The sequence below is a fragment of the Denticeps clupeoides genome, chromosome 20 (assembly GCF_900700375.1).
Source record: "Denticeps clupeoides chromosome 20, fDenClu1.1, whole genome shotgun sequence".
In the NCBI taxonomy this organism is placed as follows: domain Eukaryota; kingdom Metazoa; phylum Chordata; class Actinopteri; order Clupeiformes; family Denticipitidae; genus Denticeps; species Denticeps clupeoides.
Window position 1 is genome coordinate 14,427,774 of NC_041726.1, and position 17,447 is coordinate 14,445,220.

Consider the following 17,447-nt stretch of genomic DNA (forward strand, 5'->3'; position numbering starts at 1 on the left):
GCTTAATATTTGAAATGTTTTGTTCAATACATTGTCCAAAAATCTGATTCCATAAAAATGTAAATACACAAACAAAATATGCAAATTTCTGCCATTTTTATGATGATCGGCTGAATTTTATCGCAATCATTGATCAAGATCATATAATCGCCCAGAGCTACACTCAGGTCTCCAAAACCTATTTTCAAAGAGCATCGCCCACCAGTTTAATTAGGCATTCAAGTTGTTCACCGTAGTACTCATTTATCAACCAAAGAGCAGGGACATGTGGTAGTGTACTGATATTACATCCACATTTTTGTAGTCTAGCCATCATTATTGGCATCATCATCATCATAGAAAATGTCATTGCTGTCAGAATCTAAATATTTCATTGTAGGATAAAGGGGACCACTTAAATATGGTGAGCCTTCCCTTGAAAATGTCCTCCACAAATGAAAGTGAAAGTGAAGTCATTGTGATACTCTGCAGCAGAGCACATGGTGCACATAATGAAATGTGTCCTCTGTTTTTAACCATCACCCTTGGTGAGCAGTGGGCAGCCATGACAGGCAGTGGAGCAGGCAGGGAGCAGTGTGTGGGGACGGTGCTTTGCTCAAGGGGACCTCAGTGCGACCTTGGTGGATGGGGATTCGAACCGGCAACTTTCTGATTTAGTCTTTCATGCTGCAGAACATGTTCCTTTGGTTTAAATAAAGAGTTATTGGCACTGTATGAAAGTAAAAAGGGTGAAAGTGAAGTGGAACACAGGACAGCACGCAGTGACACACCCGAGGAGCAGTGTGCGGGGATGTTGCTTTCCTCAAGTTGGTCAAAAAAGAATCTTATCAAGCTTAAGATGTTCAAGATGGTTACAAGACATCTAACTAAAACAGATGCATGTAAAATGTTGCAGATGCATCTAAATAAACTGCTGTGTTTGCAGAGCTACTTACTCAACGGTATCTTCCCAGTTGCACCAATGGTGCTGATCCAGAACCTCCATGTCTAGCTTGAACCTGGCCAGACAGAATTCCTCAATGGCATACTCGTATGTGCTGCTGCAAGCCTGAGACAGCGTGAAGCAGTAAACTAGAACACAAAACAGATATTTTCAAAATTAACAGCAATAGCACACACCTTGCTTTGGGTTTGTGGGTGATACTGTTGTAATGGTGAGTACTGCAGCCTAGTCACAGGTTCAAACCCCACTTACTTAAATGTAAAAAGGAGTTTTGTAGAACTTATATGAACAATATTTGTTATGGTACTTTTGTACTCTTGTTGTACAGTTCCTGACAAAAATCTTGATGCTTGTGTACAAAGTGCCGCTGAAATATATTTCAATTTTTTTTTAAAGAAATGGTTCATTTTATTCCCAACAGCTTTTGTAATAATGTTTCAGTGCACAACAAAACTGTCAAAAAGTATTCTAATATTTAAAGCTTAGTATTGCCCAATGAGTAGATTTTTGCAAAGATATAAGTGTTGCCGCCTTGTCATATGAGCTTCATCTGTGACTAATAATGGATCAATTAGGTGTGAGGTGTGTATAAAAAGAAGCCCAGAACACTAGACCTTCACATCAACTGCAACTCTGCAAACATGCCTAAGATTCATCCTGAGACTAAAGTGTTGCTTATCAAGAGGCTGAAGACCAGATCCACTGCTGATGTGGCAGACACCTTCAATGTGTCTCAGAGTCAAGTACAGTGGATTAAAAAAAAAAAAAGAGACTGGAGATGTTTCTGACAAGCCCAGGTCAGGCAGACAACTGCTTGAGAGGACCATTTGTTGGCTCGAAAATCCAAGGCCAGCCCACTTCCCACTCCAGACCTGGTCACCTGAAGTCCCTGTGTCAACTAGAACAGTTTGTCGGATTCTGTCTCGAAATGGCCTCCATGGTGGAATCAGTGCCCAGAAGACCCACAGCCTGCTAAAAGGATGGATGCTGGAAAAGTGGCAGAAAGTGGGTTTTTCAGAATTACACCAAATATTACAGGAGACCTACTGGAGTCCACATGGATCCGAGATTCACCCAGAAAACAGTGAAGTTTGGTGGCAGAAAAAAAAATTATGGTCTGGGGTTACATCCAGTATGGGGGTGTGCAAGAGATCTGCAGGGTGGAAGGCAACATCAATAGTCTGAAATACCAAGAAACCTAAACTACTTTTAAAAGAGGCCAAACCATAAAAGAGGCCAAATTCTGTAGCAGGATGGTGCTCCATCACATACTTCCTTCTCCACATCAAAGTTCCTCAAGGCGAAGAAGATCAAGATGCTCCAGGATTGGCCAGTCCAGTCACCAGACATGAACACGTGTGGGGTAGGATGAAAGAGGAAGCATGGAAGACGTAACCAAAGAATATAGATGAACTCTGGGAGGCATGCAAGACTGCTTTCTTTGCTGTTCCTGATGACTTCATCAATAAATTGTATGAATCCTTGTCAAACCACATGAATGCAGTCCTTCATTTGGATTTGGATTTGTGTTTACAGTAAATTTGTTCAATTTCTGTATAGGCGACTAAACATTTGTCTTTCCAAAATTTGACCTTTCTGTCTTGATTAAATGAAAAAAAATTTCAGTGAAACTAATTCATTTCAATGCATTAAACATCATTTGGTAGGGTTTTAGCTTTTCATATGAGCTATTTCTAACATCAATTGATTAATTAAAAGGTTAATAGCAGGTGTTTCTACAAAATAGATAAGCGACAAGACTTTTGTCAGGGATGGTACAACAAGACTGCAACTTCACGTTTCATTTCATTACCAAAGGTCTTGTGAGGTCTAGTAACCTGCTATAGTCATCTGTTACATCGCTGGACGTATGCTCAAACATTTTCTGTGTGGCTGGCTGTCTTTTTGTGTCCTGTCTCTTTTAGGTTGACTTCGTGGGAGGAGTTGAAGCCAACTGGTTCCGCCTACCATCTGACTACTGGTCACTACCACCTATACAAAGGGACTTCAGATAGTGTTTGGGAGGTCCCCAGGGTCCTCAGAGAGCGAAGGAGCTCCACTTGTCATGTTTCATAACCCCTAGACTCAGGAACGGGACATCATGATTCAAACTAATTCCAGTAGTTCTTGTAGTTCAGGTGTCTGAATGTGCAATGGAAATGCCTCACCCTCTACAAAAATGTATTAATTTTTCATAATGTACTGATTGTAAGAAACTATGGAAATAGAGGGATATTCCATAGGCCAAGGAAGAAACCTCAGCAAAACCCTACTATCCTTGTCCTAATAATTCTGTAGATCCTGGAAAACTGAAATGTGATCAAACAGCCAGTGTAAGATTCCTACACGAATCAGTCGGGAATACATATATTCTACGGGAATATACTGTATGTAAATATTTCCAGACATACATAGTTTCTCCTCACACAAATTTGCAAATACCCTTGCTGGCGGTCTGCAATGTTTTTGAAGGAATACAGCAGTTTTACTGCAGTATGAATAGACGAATGAATAAAAAGTAAATTAACCAGACACATGAGCTGACATATGCATTGACGTTCATGGAAACGCCCCTCTCACGAACACCTCCCGCTATTAATTCTCCCAGCACGCACCATGAATAATGCAGTCTTCTTTAGAAACTAGAGCAACGTCAGTAACGTGGCTCTGCCGTCTCTGGTTCATCTGATATCCTCATACCAGCTGTCAGTGCGAGTGTGAAGTCTGCATGCACGCGCAGCTACATCCTGCAGCAGTTGTAAGGTTAATCCTTAAAGGGAAGTGAAGTTGAGTGCTTCTTTTCTCAAAATAGATGAACCAACCTCTTACTTTTGAAGGGGGTCGTTTAAAGGGCACCACTTTTTCATGCGAGAGACCCTGCCTCTGGCAAAGTTAAGCTCAAGAGATGAGGCTACGGGACGCGTTAAACACGGGTAAAGGCACTCATCACTACTGTAGCTGTGAAATCCCAATCCTTCCTTGCATCCATATTTAACCATAATGGTGGACCTCAGCAGTGAACTCAAACATCATGTTGAGCCAAGTCTATTGATCCTGGCTTGTTACCAGAAGACACTGGGCCTCACGCCCAATTCACGAACCATATTTCTTTCGAAACCATGATTTTTGAAAGTGGTTGACAACACTAATACTGTGTTCAAATGTAGGAACATGAAAACCTTTTCTTCATAATTTATAGTAATTAAAGGGACTGGACTATTCCTTTTATAAATACTAAATTACAATTAATCAGTATTGTGTGTGTGTCTATATATATATATATATATATATATATATATATATATATATATATATATATATATATATATATTTTTTTTTTTTTTTTTTTAGGCCACAGAGGTCTACACTAAGTATCATGCCCTGTTAAGTGGGGCTGTTTCTTATGTTAATAACTTATGTTAATAGAAATGATGATCAAGTGGGATTCTTTATTCAGCACTCAACTCTTCACGTCTGATCCTGCCCTTAAAAGAAAATTGTCATGCATGGTAGGAAGCCAGCGGCGAAATCCAGTCCTAATCCTCAGAAACATTCCAGGAATCCACTTTTACTTTTACTTCAAGTTCCATCCAATTACATCTAGAGAGTTGCGTGATTTGAGTGTTGTCTCCGGCACCAAATTAGATCGAGAGGACGAGCACCTCCTCCGATGCACACAAAGCTACCAAGGAATGGTGGCTTGGCTCAGGACACCAAATCCCGTTGTATGTAAACACCGTAGACATCATGGGGTGGCAGGATCAGGCTTCCTGAAGCTAAATATAAAACACAGCGCTTGTATTAGCAGAATCTCGCAGTGTGGACGTATTTATAGTGGAATAAGGATGCTGTGTTTTGTTGCATTCTCATGTTGCATTTGTTTTTTTTTTCTCTTAGATCTCAACATGACTGAGTCTTTGCACAACAGTCATTTAAACAGTGGACACATGCTAGACATTATCAGATTTATGTTCTTTTCCACTGCATGAGGATGAAAGACAGAAGAATATGAGGAAGAATGTTGGGTAATCCCGTAATTACTTGGTTGCATAATGCATAAATGCATGCCTGCAGACTTCAATAGGCTGTGGCATCTGCAGATAGACCGGGCCGTGCAGGAGCGGGTAAGTCGCTAGAAATCAGTCTGATGCATCCTTGTTCGAGCTGGAGCGCCTCCCTCTTCCCAAATGCTGCCTTATCATTCCTCGATTCCTCATTATGCTTTCTTGGGATGGCTGGAGTTCTGCATTTTTACTAATTAATAATGCAGGTAGGTGGGGCAGAGTGGTTTTAATGGCTGCAATGATGTGTGTGATAATAGATAATTATTGATGCTCATGCTCTTTGTGCTCCTTCACATCTTGAGCTTAATATGAATAAATTAGTGTAATTAATGATATGATGTTATAATGTGTTATTATTTACACGAATGGTAAAGAAACACTTTACATTTACATTTACATTTATGGCATTTGGCAGACGCCCTTATCCAGAGCGACTTAAAAACGTGCTTTCAAGTTACCATCGATGAAGAGATCAATTCCGGTTCACTAGGACCCCAACTATGAATACATCTATTTAATTCACTCTGTTGTAGATTCTGTACACAAAGTTCGACAACAAGAAAATTACAATTTAATCTAAATATTCTCTAAAGAGGAAGGTCTTGAGCTGTCGTTTGAAGGTGCTCAGTGACTGAGCTGTTCTGACCTTGAGTGGAAGTTCATTCCACCACCGAGGGGCCAAGACAGAGAAGAGTCTAGATGAGTGTCTTCCTTTTACCTTCAGAGATGGAGGGACCAGGCGAGCAGTACTGGAGGCTCGGAGTATACGAGGTGCAGTGCGGGGTGTAATAAGGGCTGTGAGGTAGGATGGTGCTACTCCATGTTTGGCTTTGTAGGCCAGCATCAGTATTTTGAACCTGATGCGTGCAGCTACTGGGAGCCAGTGGAGGGAACGTAGCAGAGGGGCGGTGTGGGAGAATTTGGGAAGGTTTGGGAAGGTTTTGCGGCAGTTTATTTTTTTCAGATTCGAGCCAGCAGGCATCAGCTTAATTTTGGCCACACTAGAAGGCATCATCTGGGGAAATCCTCCAGGAATTCCTATTTTCCTGCTTTTCTCCCATATTAGTCCTCTCTCTGACAAAATGTAGAAATATGAAAAGGAACCAACATGTAAATTAGACACATTACATGCACACCTTCCTATTCATTCGATATCATGAAGTCTGGACTTACAGCTTCTAGAGTTCACAAGGGGCCGATTGTTGTACTCTTAAAATTCTTGCATACTGAGTTACCTTAATAATCCGATGTTCATAATCTGTGGTGCTTCCTCATATGACAATAGCCTCATTGCTTGGACTTAATCGGTTCTAATCAGTTTTTTACCCAATTTGAAAAATGCTAATGCACATTAGCAATCATCTAGAAAATGTTCTGATTGTCAAACCATGACAAATGCATTGATCCCATTAATCCACGACAAAGGGTCAGAAGCAGAAAAAACTCTTCAATTGAAGCCCTAGGTGTAAATAAAAACCGTTTTCAACTTTTTCATATTTCTACTTCCTGTCCAGATAAGACAGTGTGAATATGAGACAGACCTCAGAGCCTTTTGTTAAGTCACCTGAACCTACACGCAATGAGCAATTCTTTGGAAACCGACGCAGTCAGCAATGCAAATTAGCGTCAGCGGTTAACGTACTAACGCAGAAATTCTCACGTGCTTTAACACACGCTGCTTCCCCATCTGTGGGGTGTTACGGACACGGGTGGGCCGTTGAGTAAATAGCTGCTTGCAGCATTTAGTGTTTAATGATTTGCATATGTTGCCTTGATAAGTTGATAAGTAAGTTGTGTAGAGTCACCAGACTTCCTCTTTGTCCGGGTTTTCTGGGTGATGAAACATTTGCCACGTCACCGGCTTCAGTATCACCCGGCTGTCCTTTACACGTGTACTCTGTGCCCCTGCCTGGCCCCCCCAAGCAAAAACTCTAGACGCGCCCCTGTTACAGAGGGGTCGACGTAGAGAATTTCTCAACTGTGAGAATGTGCATATTCACTCACTTCGGCGAATTAGCGAGAGCTAGCCTCTGCGGACAATGTGTTCGTATAATCTTCCGCTTGTCTGTGGGAGCGTGTGATTGAAAAAGTACAACGGCTCTAATTTCGACGCTGTGGTCACTGTAGCTTCAGACTCATTTGACCTGACCTCGGCATTAACCTCTATGGCATTAACCATTATGTTTAGGGCCAGTGGTGGCCTAGTAGGGGCAGTGGTGGCCTAGCGGTTAAGGAAGCAGCCCCGTAAACAGAAGGTTGCCGGTTCGAATCCCGAGCCGCCAAGGTGCCACTGAGCAAAGCACCGTCCACACACACTGCTCCCCGGGTGCCTGTCATGGCTGCCCACTGCTCACTCAGGGTGATGGGTTAAATGCAGAGGACAAATTTCACTGTGTGCACCGTGTGCTGTGCTGCTGTGTATCACAAGTGACAATCACTTCACTTTCACTTTTTAATCGTGGTGTCAGGATCAGGGAGAATCTACATTTTTTTTATGAGTTAAAAGCTCTGGTATACAGTTTCGTGCCGGCAGATTTTTACCTGTTGTCTCTGCTCTGCTGAATTTCTTTGTGTTGCGCTACGTTGTTTTTTCGTTTCTATCTTTCTTTTCTTTTCTGTTCTCAAAGCCTCAAATCTCCTGTTAGACAGGAAGTAATGTGCCTGCAGCTTCGCCCAGACAGTCAAGCAGAGCAACGTCAAAGGTCACGTCTGAGGACACGAAAAGCACCTGAGAAAGGTCTCATCTCCTGAAAGTGCCGTTTCTCCTGGTGATGCCATTTCAGAGGTGTGGGTGCCGATGTGGTCGAGCAGCAGGGGTTGAGCATTTCCTTGTTCTTACAACAGGGGTGGAGACCTCATCCTATTCCATGCAGTATGCAAATTGCATATTTAAAGCATCCAAACTATTTTACTGGCCCACCCTCTATTGTCTCTTGGTACTGTAGGTTGAAAGGTTATCGTTATTTTTTTGTGTGACACAGACTGTTGTGTGTCAACATGATCTACATGTTTTCTTTATTTTCTTGACCATTTACGTTGGTAGACGTTGGCATCAGAACTATGAATGAACACATGTGGAGTTATGTACTTAACAAAAAGTGGAGACCTGACCTCCACAGTCACCGGACCTGAACACAGTCGAGATGGTTTGGGGTGAGCTGGACCAACAAGTGCTAAACACCTCTGGGAACTCCTTCAAGACTGTTGGAGAAGCATTTCAGGTTACGACCTCTTGAAGCTCATCGAGAGAATACCAAGAGTGTACAAAGCAGTAATCAGAGCAAAGAAACTAGAATATAAAACATGTTTTCAGTTATTTCACCTTTTTTTGTTAAGTACGTAACTCCACATGTGTTCATTCATAGTTTTGATGACTTCAGTGAGAATCTACCAACGTAAATTGTCATGAAGATAAAGAAAACACATTGAATGAGAAGGTGTGACCAGACTTTTGGCCTGTACTGTACATTAAATCCATATAATCTACAGTGCAAATTCTATCTCTGCAAAAGACAGCATGCAAGAACATTAGCGTTTGCAGAACGTTTGCAGGCAAATATGGAGCACGGTATACAGGAGTATATTCAGTTATATCCTCCAACAAGGCTCTCTTTGTGCTGTCAAATCAGACACGCATCCATCATTTTTATTCTAATTGGGCCCAGAGACTCTGCCAGATAACTTAAAAAGTTTTTTTTATTTTACTTTCATACGTCAGAAAAGACTTTCTTTCATATGTCAGAAGATTTGATTGACCTCAGGATGTAACCATCGCTCCCTATCTCCCCCTCACACACTGCTAAACACACAGAGGGACGCACAGGCGCACACACACTGCCAATTTGTTATTCTCAATTGATAACGGCCCTTTTTGGTGTAGTAATTATCAGGACACAAAATGCCACCTCATTCAGTGGCACCACTGACAGATCACTCCCTGCCATTACATCAGCGCTCGTCTCCATTAAGAGGGGCATTTGGGAGTAGCTGCAGTAACTCCCAGCAGCACCAGGTAATGGTAACTTAACACTGCACAGCCATTTTCCAACTCAGCCTTTGCCGTAGGCAGGTCCTCACATGTGTTTTTATTTATAAATTTAAAGGCAAATGTGACTTTTTCATCATGAAAATTCATGTCCATATATTGTGATGTCATTTTCCTCCTGGAAAATCTCGACATTTCATTGTATTTACTGTTGTCCTTTTAGGATTTTTTTTTTTATAATGAAATCAGAACAGTTATGTCCTAGATTTAAGATATGTAAGATATGTAAAAATACTTGTAAATCACACAAACAACTGTATATATGAACTGCATTAAACATTTCCAGTGTATTCTAAAAATAAGACATGTCTTCACATATGTAAGGCCAAAGGTGTCTTCTGGAACGAGTTTACTAAATAAAAGTAGTATGTGGCAAATAAAATGTTAATTAAAACTCTTAATTAAAAAGTTCCTTCTTCAAAATGACTAGCATGCGCTTTTCTTGTATCTATTTTCTGTACTGCGCAAAAGTTTGACAACTTGCACAGTACTGTACATACATCCTAAGGATGCCTTTGACGTTACACTAGTGAACATTTATCACATGCTGCTGAATTTAGTGCCAGTTTGAAAATGTACATTTATCCTATATTTTCTTTAAAGAAAAAATCAAACTGAACTTAGAATTCAAATAAATTGAAAGAAACCAAAGAAATGCATTAGAAGACCCTAAATGCTGACAGTCACCCATAACAAATTCAGTGATGATCTCGCTCAGGCACTGAGGTGCATACTTAGACTCTGAGCAAAGGTCTGTGCAGGACGCACTGTGACTAAGAAATCACTCTCGTGCAACAGCAACAAGCGTGCAAGACGCGAACACAATGGAGACATACTTGTCCCAGGGATCTGTAGACACATATAGAGCATACATACAAGACTGGTCTCCTCTTTGGCCTGATCACTGAACCGGAATGAAAAACTACGCAAAAAACACCAACAGAAACGTCTGTTACCTACATGTCAGGTATCATGACAGTCTGTTATTATTATTATGATTTAAATTTAGAAATAACCCTTTAATCATTTATTTTATTGATTATTTATGGTCTTATTATTTTTTGCACAATGTGCTATGTGCGCGAATACAACCAAACACGGGATGCTGCTTTGTGATGTACAGTACAGGCCAAAGGTTTGAACATGCCTTCTCATTCAATGTGTTTTCTTTATTTTCATGGGCATTTACGTTGGTAGATTCTCACTGAAGGCATCAAAACTATGAATGTACTTAACAAAAAGTGGAGACCTGGCCTCCACAGTCACCGGACCTGAACCCAACCGAGATGGTTTGGGGTGAGCTGGACCGCAGAGTGAAGGCAAAGGGACCAACAAGTGCTAAACACCTCTGGGAACTCCTTCAAGACTGTTGGAAAACCATTTTAGGTGACGACCTCTTGAAGCTCATCGAGAGAATGCCAAGATTGTGCAAAGCAGTAATCAAAGGGCGGCTATTTTGAAGAAACTAGAATATAAAACATGTTTTCAGTTATTTCACCTATTTTTGTCAAGTACATAACTCCACACACATAACTCCAATGAAAATGGTCATGAAAATAAAGAAAACACATTGAATGAGAAGGTGTGTCCAAACATTTGGCCTGTACATCTTCCACCTCCTTTACATCTTCCACCTTAAATGATGCATTGTGCTTGAGTTTGCACAAACTAGGGCATGTTGCCATATTGGGCAGAATTAAATCTGATATTTTGGAGAAAATTCCTTGTTGGTATTAAGGAACTGAAAATCTATAGGTAAATTCTTATAAAATGCAGGTTTGAACAATTTAGGCCTTGCATGACTGGTGTGTGACTGCAGTGGGTTTAAATCTTCTAGAAGAAGAGCTGTCAATAATCACCATTAGCTTCTCCCATATTATGGTTATTAATTAGAGTTAATCTTCAGGTTGTCAGAAATAATTACACACAACTAATACAAACAACTGGTGGGTAGTTGGTTTCTCCTGTCCAAGAAGGCCATAGAAAACCAACGAGATTGCAGGTTTGGTGGATGACCAATGATAAATGAGTTCTTCTGAACAGCAGTTTCAGGCATCCCATTGTGCAGTCTAATATGGTTCAGATAATAGAGGTGTTCAAAACCAGTAGATGAGCTCAAACTCATCTCTTTGGGTAACCTCTACCCCCCACACAGCAAGTGACTGAAATAAAAATGAGGTCAAGTAAAAAAAACTGAGGCTGGACAAACCACCACGCTACCAAGCATCCATCAACACAGGGTTGACTTCATTCCTGCAGCGGGATCGTGGGAAATGGAAGAGTGGATGCCGTGTGTAATTCAGGCCACAGGAACAAACAAGAGAGAGAGAGAGAGAGACAGACCCCCCCTGTCACCATCTACACTTGATACATGTTTGTTCTAGATATTTTATGAGTAAAAAGTAACACCAATCTTGCTCATACCCTTTTTATTGTCCCCATGCCAGAGGGCTGTCATGTGAATAAATCTCTAATATCCCATTTCTTATTCCGAGGAAAATCACTCATGTCCGAATGGGTTTGTCCACTATTGAGTCGACGCTCCTCGTGCTTTGGGGAAGGCAATGGGGCATCCTGTCACTAAAAGCAGATTAGGAGCCACTGCAGACCCTCTCCCAGGCAGGGCTAATTATGCAGTAGCAGATCGAGCGGCATCATAATCAGTCTGGGCCCAACCATGGCAACCTCCAAGAAACATTTGGCTCTGAGGTTCAGTGGGCCCAGAGCGGTGCTTCCCCTTTTCACTCTGGCTTCGGATGCAGGAAGTGTCCTGCCAGTTGCACAGAAAGGTTGACGCATTAAGGCCGCATTCATCTTGTGTTCGCCTTGCCTAGAATAACGCACGCCATGGAGTCCTCTGAATTCTTAATCTGCATATTAGCTAATGAAAAAAGGAGTGTCTGACGTTGGTGGGGGAGGGGTGCGAACATAACTTTTCACTTCATACTGACATCTACTTCACCCTCTCACAACAGGGCTATTACCATTACCTTATTACCAAAACTGAAAAAAATTCTAAGAAAAATATTTACAATAGAACAAAAATGTGTCATGTTACAAACCAAAAAAAACTACGACAACACAGAGAACTGAAATATTAAATATGGGGCTAAGCTGAAAATGATATGTCCATGACCTTTTTCTTTTATACCTTCAGACTGTCTGCTTAACCACTGGATCCTACACTCAATGTGTTTCTGTTTTTGAATTTTAGTAAAGCAAAATAATTTAAATACTTGTTTTATACCAGAACTCTTTCTTTTCTTTTTTTAAAAACATGTTATCACATTAACTGAATTGCACAGAACAGCAATGATACCATCTCAACGACCATTTTGTGTGTGTGTGTGTGTGTGTGTGTGTGTGTATGTGTTTTTGCCTTTTTGACTCTTTACTCCTAATCAGTTTTAACAAAAAAGAACAACTACAGAAGAAGTTGTTCTTCTACAAAAGAACAAAAAATTATGAGCTAATTTTAGACTGATGACATCTAAGGGTTAATGCTGAGCCACTAGATATTTTATAGGACAGAATAACTTTAATATTCAGGTGAAATATTATTTTGAGTAAGTGTTATTTCTAAAAAGTGTTACTTTTGAAGGGTAGCATTCATTTCATTCACTGTTCGTGGTATTCAGTGTAAAATAAAATAGCGAAACATCTCAGTGTGCTGCTTCATTTGAACCTGCTGAACCTTCCATTTACCTCTTCACGCCTGTTGACTTCAGTTAGCAAATCCTGAAGGTGGGTCTCATTCAAAGATAAGTGGAAGAAGGGAACAGTGGCGAACGAATTAATAATGCAAGTTGGAGCTGCACTTTTCAATGCTGCCGCGTATCTCTCGCCTGGGATTTTTCTTTTATAAACTTCTACACCACTACTCCTGCTATGTGTGATGAAAGACATTTACCCTGGCATGACATTTACATTTACATTTAGGTTCTAAAAAGAGATGGAGAGGCTTCTACAACCCGAATTCCCCCCCCAAAAATTGGGACATTCTTTAAATTTAATACACACTAAGACACTTCCAAATAACTCAATATTTTATTTTCAGCACAACACGGCTAACATGACAAATCCTTAAATTGAGAAATTTTAGTATGTGTTGATGTAAAACCTTTATATACCTTCCAGCATTCATAGATCCTTACAAGACATGCAAGCTGCCCATACTGTATGCCCCTATGCGCCCCCATACCATCAGAGATGCAGGATTTTTTTAAATGAACCCTGGAAGAACTCCCTACTCTTTAGCTCGGAGGACACAGCATCCAGGATTACTTGCAAGAATGTCGAATTTAGACTCGTCTGAACATTTTCATACTTTGAAACAGTCCGTTTCAAATTAGTCTTGGCTAGTGTTGTTTTTGTCAACAAAATTTATGATGAAATATTTTAATCAAAGGACCTTTTTGACGTGATGAAGATGAGATGACGTGATGACAGCTATAACAAAATATATCTTGTAATATTGTTGACAAATAAAGATGAGACTAAATATGGATTACAAGGTAAAACCTATACAAAAAAGGCTCTTAATTTTTGTTGACTAAAACGAGACGCAACGTTATTTCCTCGAGTTTAATCCCGGTTTCTGTTTCCTGTATCTCCCATCCCGCCGTAGAGACAATGTCACTTCCGCAATACGCAATAGCAGCAATAATTCGATTTCAGGATACTTCTGATGGGTGGGAGAAAATGACGAATCTTCGGATGCCCTTTCTTTACAATGAAGTGGAAAAGAGAACATAACGTGGAAAACACGAAACAAATCAGAGCGTCTTCCTTGTCTGGAATGGATGTAGAATATTCTTGAGTCTATAAGGAAACAATAATATAATAGTAATATTTGACCCTTGGGACCTGAGCTCATTTGGTAAATAAAAGTGTACAATTTCTCAGTTTAAACATTTGTTAAAACATTCGTGTTCTGTTGTTAATAAATTATTGCCTTGTGTGATTTGAAAGTCTTTTAGTTTTCAATTGACTCAAATTTAAGGAACTTTTCAGCCATCCAGGATGTAGATGTAATGCTGTCTGAGAACTTGGGTGACTGGTTGTGTGGATGCTTGTTGATTTGTGCTGGTAGGAAGGTCACAGAGCATGTTAGCGCAGTAATCTAATCGGGAGGTAATAAAAACATGGATTACTGTTTCAGCCGGGAAATGAGAGGAAAAGATTTCGGCCAGGTGGGAGAAGCTGCCTTAACAGTTACACGAACGCCTGTATGGTATTGTAAGGAAATGGTTTACATTAAAGACAGTACAAGGGCTGGTGTGGTTCCCAGTGGTTGGTTTTATATTGTCCTTTTCCTGATATGAAGGGGGAAGTATAAAATATTTTAAACATATTTTATTAAAACATCTGTCAGAACAGAGGATCGGTGCAAACAGGACTCATACGTTCGACTTTCACAAGATGGCGGATTTATTCATAACAACAGTACACAAGACTGGACCATGGAAACACATGGACAAACATTCAATGACCCGACAAGGACTAAACACAAGGACGCAGTATAAATACAAAAAAAAGGTTGGAAAAAGTAAAAAGTTTGCAGCTGGTTGCCTTATATGTTTACGTTTTTACGCAAATCTTATCTTTTCTTATTTCTATCTAGTTCTGTGAATCCTGAATACTGAAGATGCTACAAGCGTCATTGCTCATGGATAAACAGGGCTAAAAATGCAGAGCAATCCATGACATGCAGTACTTATCACTACAGCCATTAACACAAACAAGACAGAGAGTCTTTTAATAATAAATAAGTGGAATAAGTGACATAAGTAGACATAACCCATGCAAACACCTACTTAAAGCCACCGATTGCAATGGCACTATGGGATGTCACATCATCATCAGGGGCAGTTGTGGCCTAGCGGTTAAGGAAGCAGCCCCGTAATCAGAAGGTTCCCGGGCAGAAGATTTGATCAGAAGGTTTGAATCCCGATCCACTGAGGTGCCACTGAGCAAAGCACCGTCCCCACACACTGCTCCCTGGGCGCCTGTCATGGCTGCCCACTGCTCACCAAGGGTGATGGGTTAAAAGCAGAGGACAAATTTCACTGTGTGCACCGTGTGCTGTGCTGCTGTGTATCACGTTCACAATCACTTCACTTTCCCTTTCGTCAAGTGTGCCTTCTGAAGATCTAATCTTGGAGAGGAGACACCCAGCTGTCATCTAGGGGGTGAAACTATTTCCAGAGATTTAAGGAAGTTTGTTAAACATATCAGGACCATGAATGCCAGTGGTTCCCAACCTTTTTTCCCTGAAGCCCTGCCTGCCTGCGTCCACGACAAGCCAGGACCCCCCAACCCCCAAAAGGGTGGTAGTAGCTTATTGGGTAACACACTCGCGTAAAACCCTTGTGTCCCTGAGCAAGACACTTAACCCTGAGTGTCTCCAGGGGGACTGTCACGGATCTCGTTCAGCCGCCAACATAAAAAGGTTGGCCTTCCCAGTGGCACCCCTTGGGTTTCATTGTTTGTGCAACACGCCAGTGCCATATGCTATTTCCATTGCTAAAACAACGAGCTACGGTGTCCCTCGACCTTCGCCGGCCCATCGTTTATGCTTTCTGCCTGCCGATTCCGTCAGACTGTCCACGCTGTTGCTGAACTTTTGCTGTGTGACTATGACTGTCCATTGTCGTCCCCCCCGCGGCACCACGGAACTGCCACAACATTAAGACCAGACGGCGGTCTTCACCTCATCCCAAGTGATGCTGGATGCTGCCTCCTCTCGCCCCATGTCCGCGCCGCGTACAGACAGGAAGTTCACCCGACCCGACCCGACCCGACCCCATCCCACCCAGGCCAAGATTTACAGCACTAGTCTACACAGGATAATACAGAGTTCTGATTATCCAATTGGCTGTGTTATTTGGATCATACACGTTTAATGTTTGTATAATCTTGCTGACGTCAGCACAGATACAATTTTGCCCCCCACCCCCACGATCTGTGGTGCCCCCCCAGGTTGGGAACCACTGATGTACACTACCAAACGGAACACGCAGATAGATTCTGAACTAGCGTCTTTGGTGGACAGAACAATTGTTTAACCAAAAAAAAAAAAAGGACGCTTCTAAACGATCCGAAACTTTTGAACGATAGCGTACGTGTTTATTTTTTCCGGAGCAGAGCGGCTTTCACTGATAACACAGACACTACGCTACACTTCGCACACGCGCGCGTGTGTGTGTTAGTGTGTGTGTTCTGATGCAGCGCCGCCTGCCCATCTCTCAATATTTGATGAGTTGGGGTGAGAATGGTTTTGGTTACATGACCCAAGTGATTGTAACGTAGACGTGAAAAGGGCCTCCAGGGGACACTCACCATACGACAACTTTGACTCATTGCTATAAGTTGTTTAATTATATATCATTTGATTCATTTAGTCATTGTTTACTGAATTCATCTAACTTCACCCAACATCCAATGATCATATCATACTTCACTAGGCTCAGCTAAAGTGAATTCAGTAAATGGAATTACTGACCACTGTAAAACCGGGGTAGAAAAGAGTAAAAAACTCTCTCTCTCTACACACAAAAGCACTGTATTCAAACCACTCCAACTTGATGTTTCCTGGCTGAAAGAGGCATGGCACAATAGAGGTTAAAAGGATGAACAGTTTCTAATTTATTAACACCAGTAAATGTTTATTGCAGTTACATATGAATATTGTAAGTAAAAAGGTACCAATGTTACAGAGAAAACCAAGATGAAAAGAAAGAGTAAAGGGAGAGAGAGAGAAAAGACTCAAAAAGCCGGAAGGCTTCCGATGGAAAACAGCTGAGAAAGAAAGATAAAGTCCCTTCCCCACATGTGAACAGATCTTTATACCCCTGGCCTACAGGAAGCTGTCACAGACCAATCAGAACCTGTTGTTTCTGACGTCACGCCCCCTGTGCCTCCTGTCTGGGGAAGACAAAGAGAGCGGGCGGTCCCGACGGTCCCGACCTCACACGTTTGGCTCGGAGGAGGGCCGGCAACTGTTGCAATGCCGTTCGACAAAGGGCATGCAAAAACGGGGGTGTTGAATCTCCATGGACAACAAAGGAACAGGAATGTCATGGCTCCATGACGTCCCATCTTACACCACCGAACAGAAACCGTGTGGGTAACATATAAAGAAATTAACTGTTGATTCTACACTCCTATAATTGATATTAAGGCAGTAACTATAATCAATAACTGTTGATATAATCATAATTTCTCATGAATTTTACCAGTTAAAGCAGACCGTGGGGGCTCTCACTGCTGCTCTCACTTTTCTCAAAAATCTCATTATATCTTATAATGCATTAAAAATGTACTGCGGATATACTGCAAAAATGTATAGCACTGCTACAAGGTTTATTGTCCGTGGAACAAGATGTCTGTCCTT

At 41.3% G+C, this 17,447-nt stretch overlaps 1 protein-coding gene across 1 annotated transcript in view; it reads right to left on the reverse strand.

Annotated features, from left to right (window-relative positions):
* Positions 1-17,447, reverse strand: part of ramp1 (receptor activity modifying protein 1) — a 32,364-nt gene that overhangs the window by 13,246 nt on the left and 1,671 nt on the right. Inside the window, exon 2 of the mRNA XM_028963236.1 lies at positions 936-1,071. Coding sequence (XP_028819069.1) covers positions 936-1,071 — 136 coding nt within the window. The remainder of the gene's footprint in view (positions 1-935; positions 1,072-17,447) is intronic.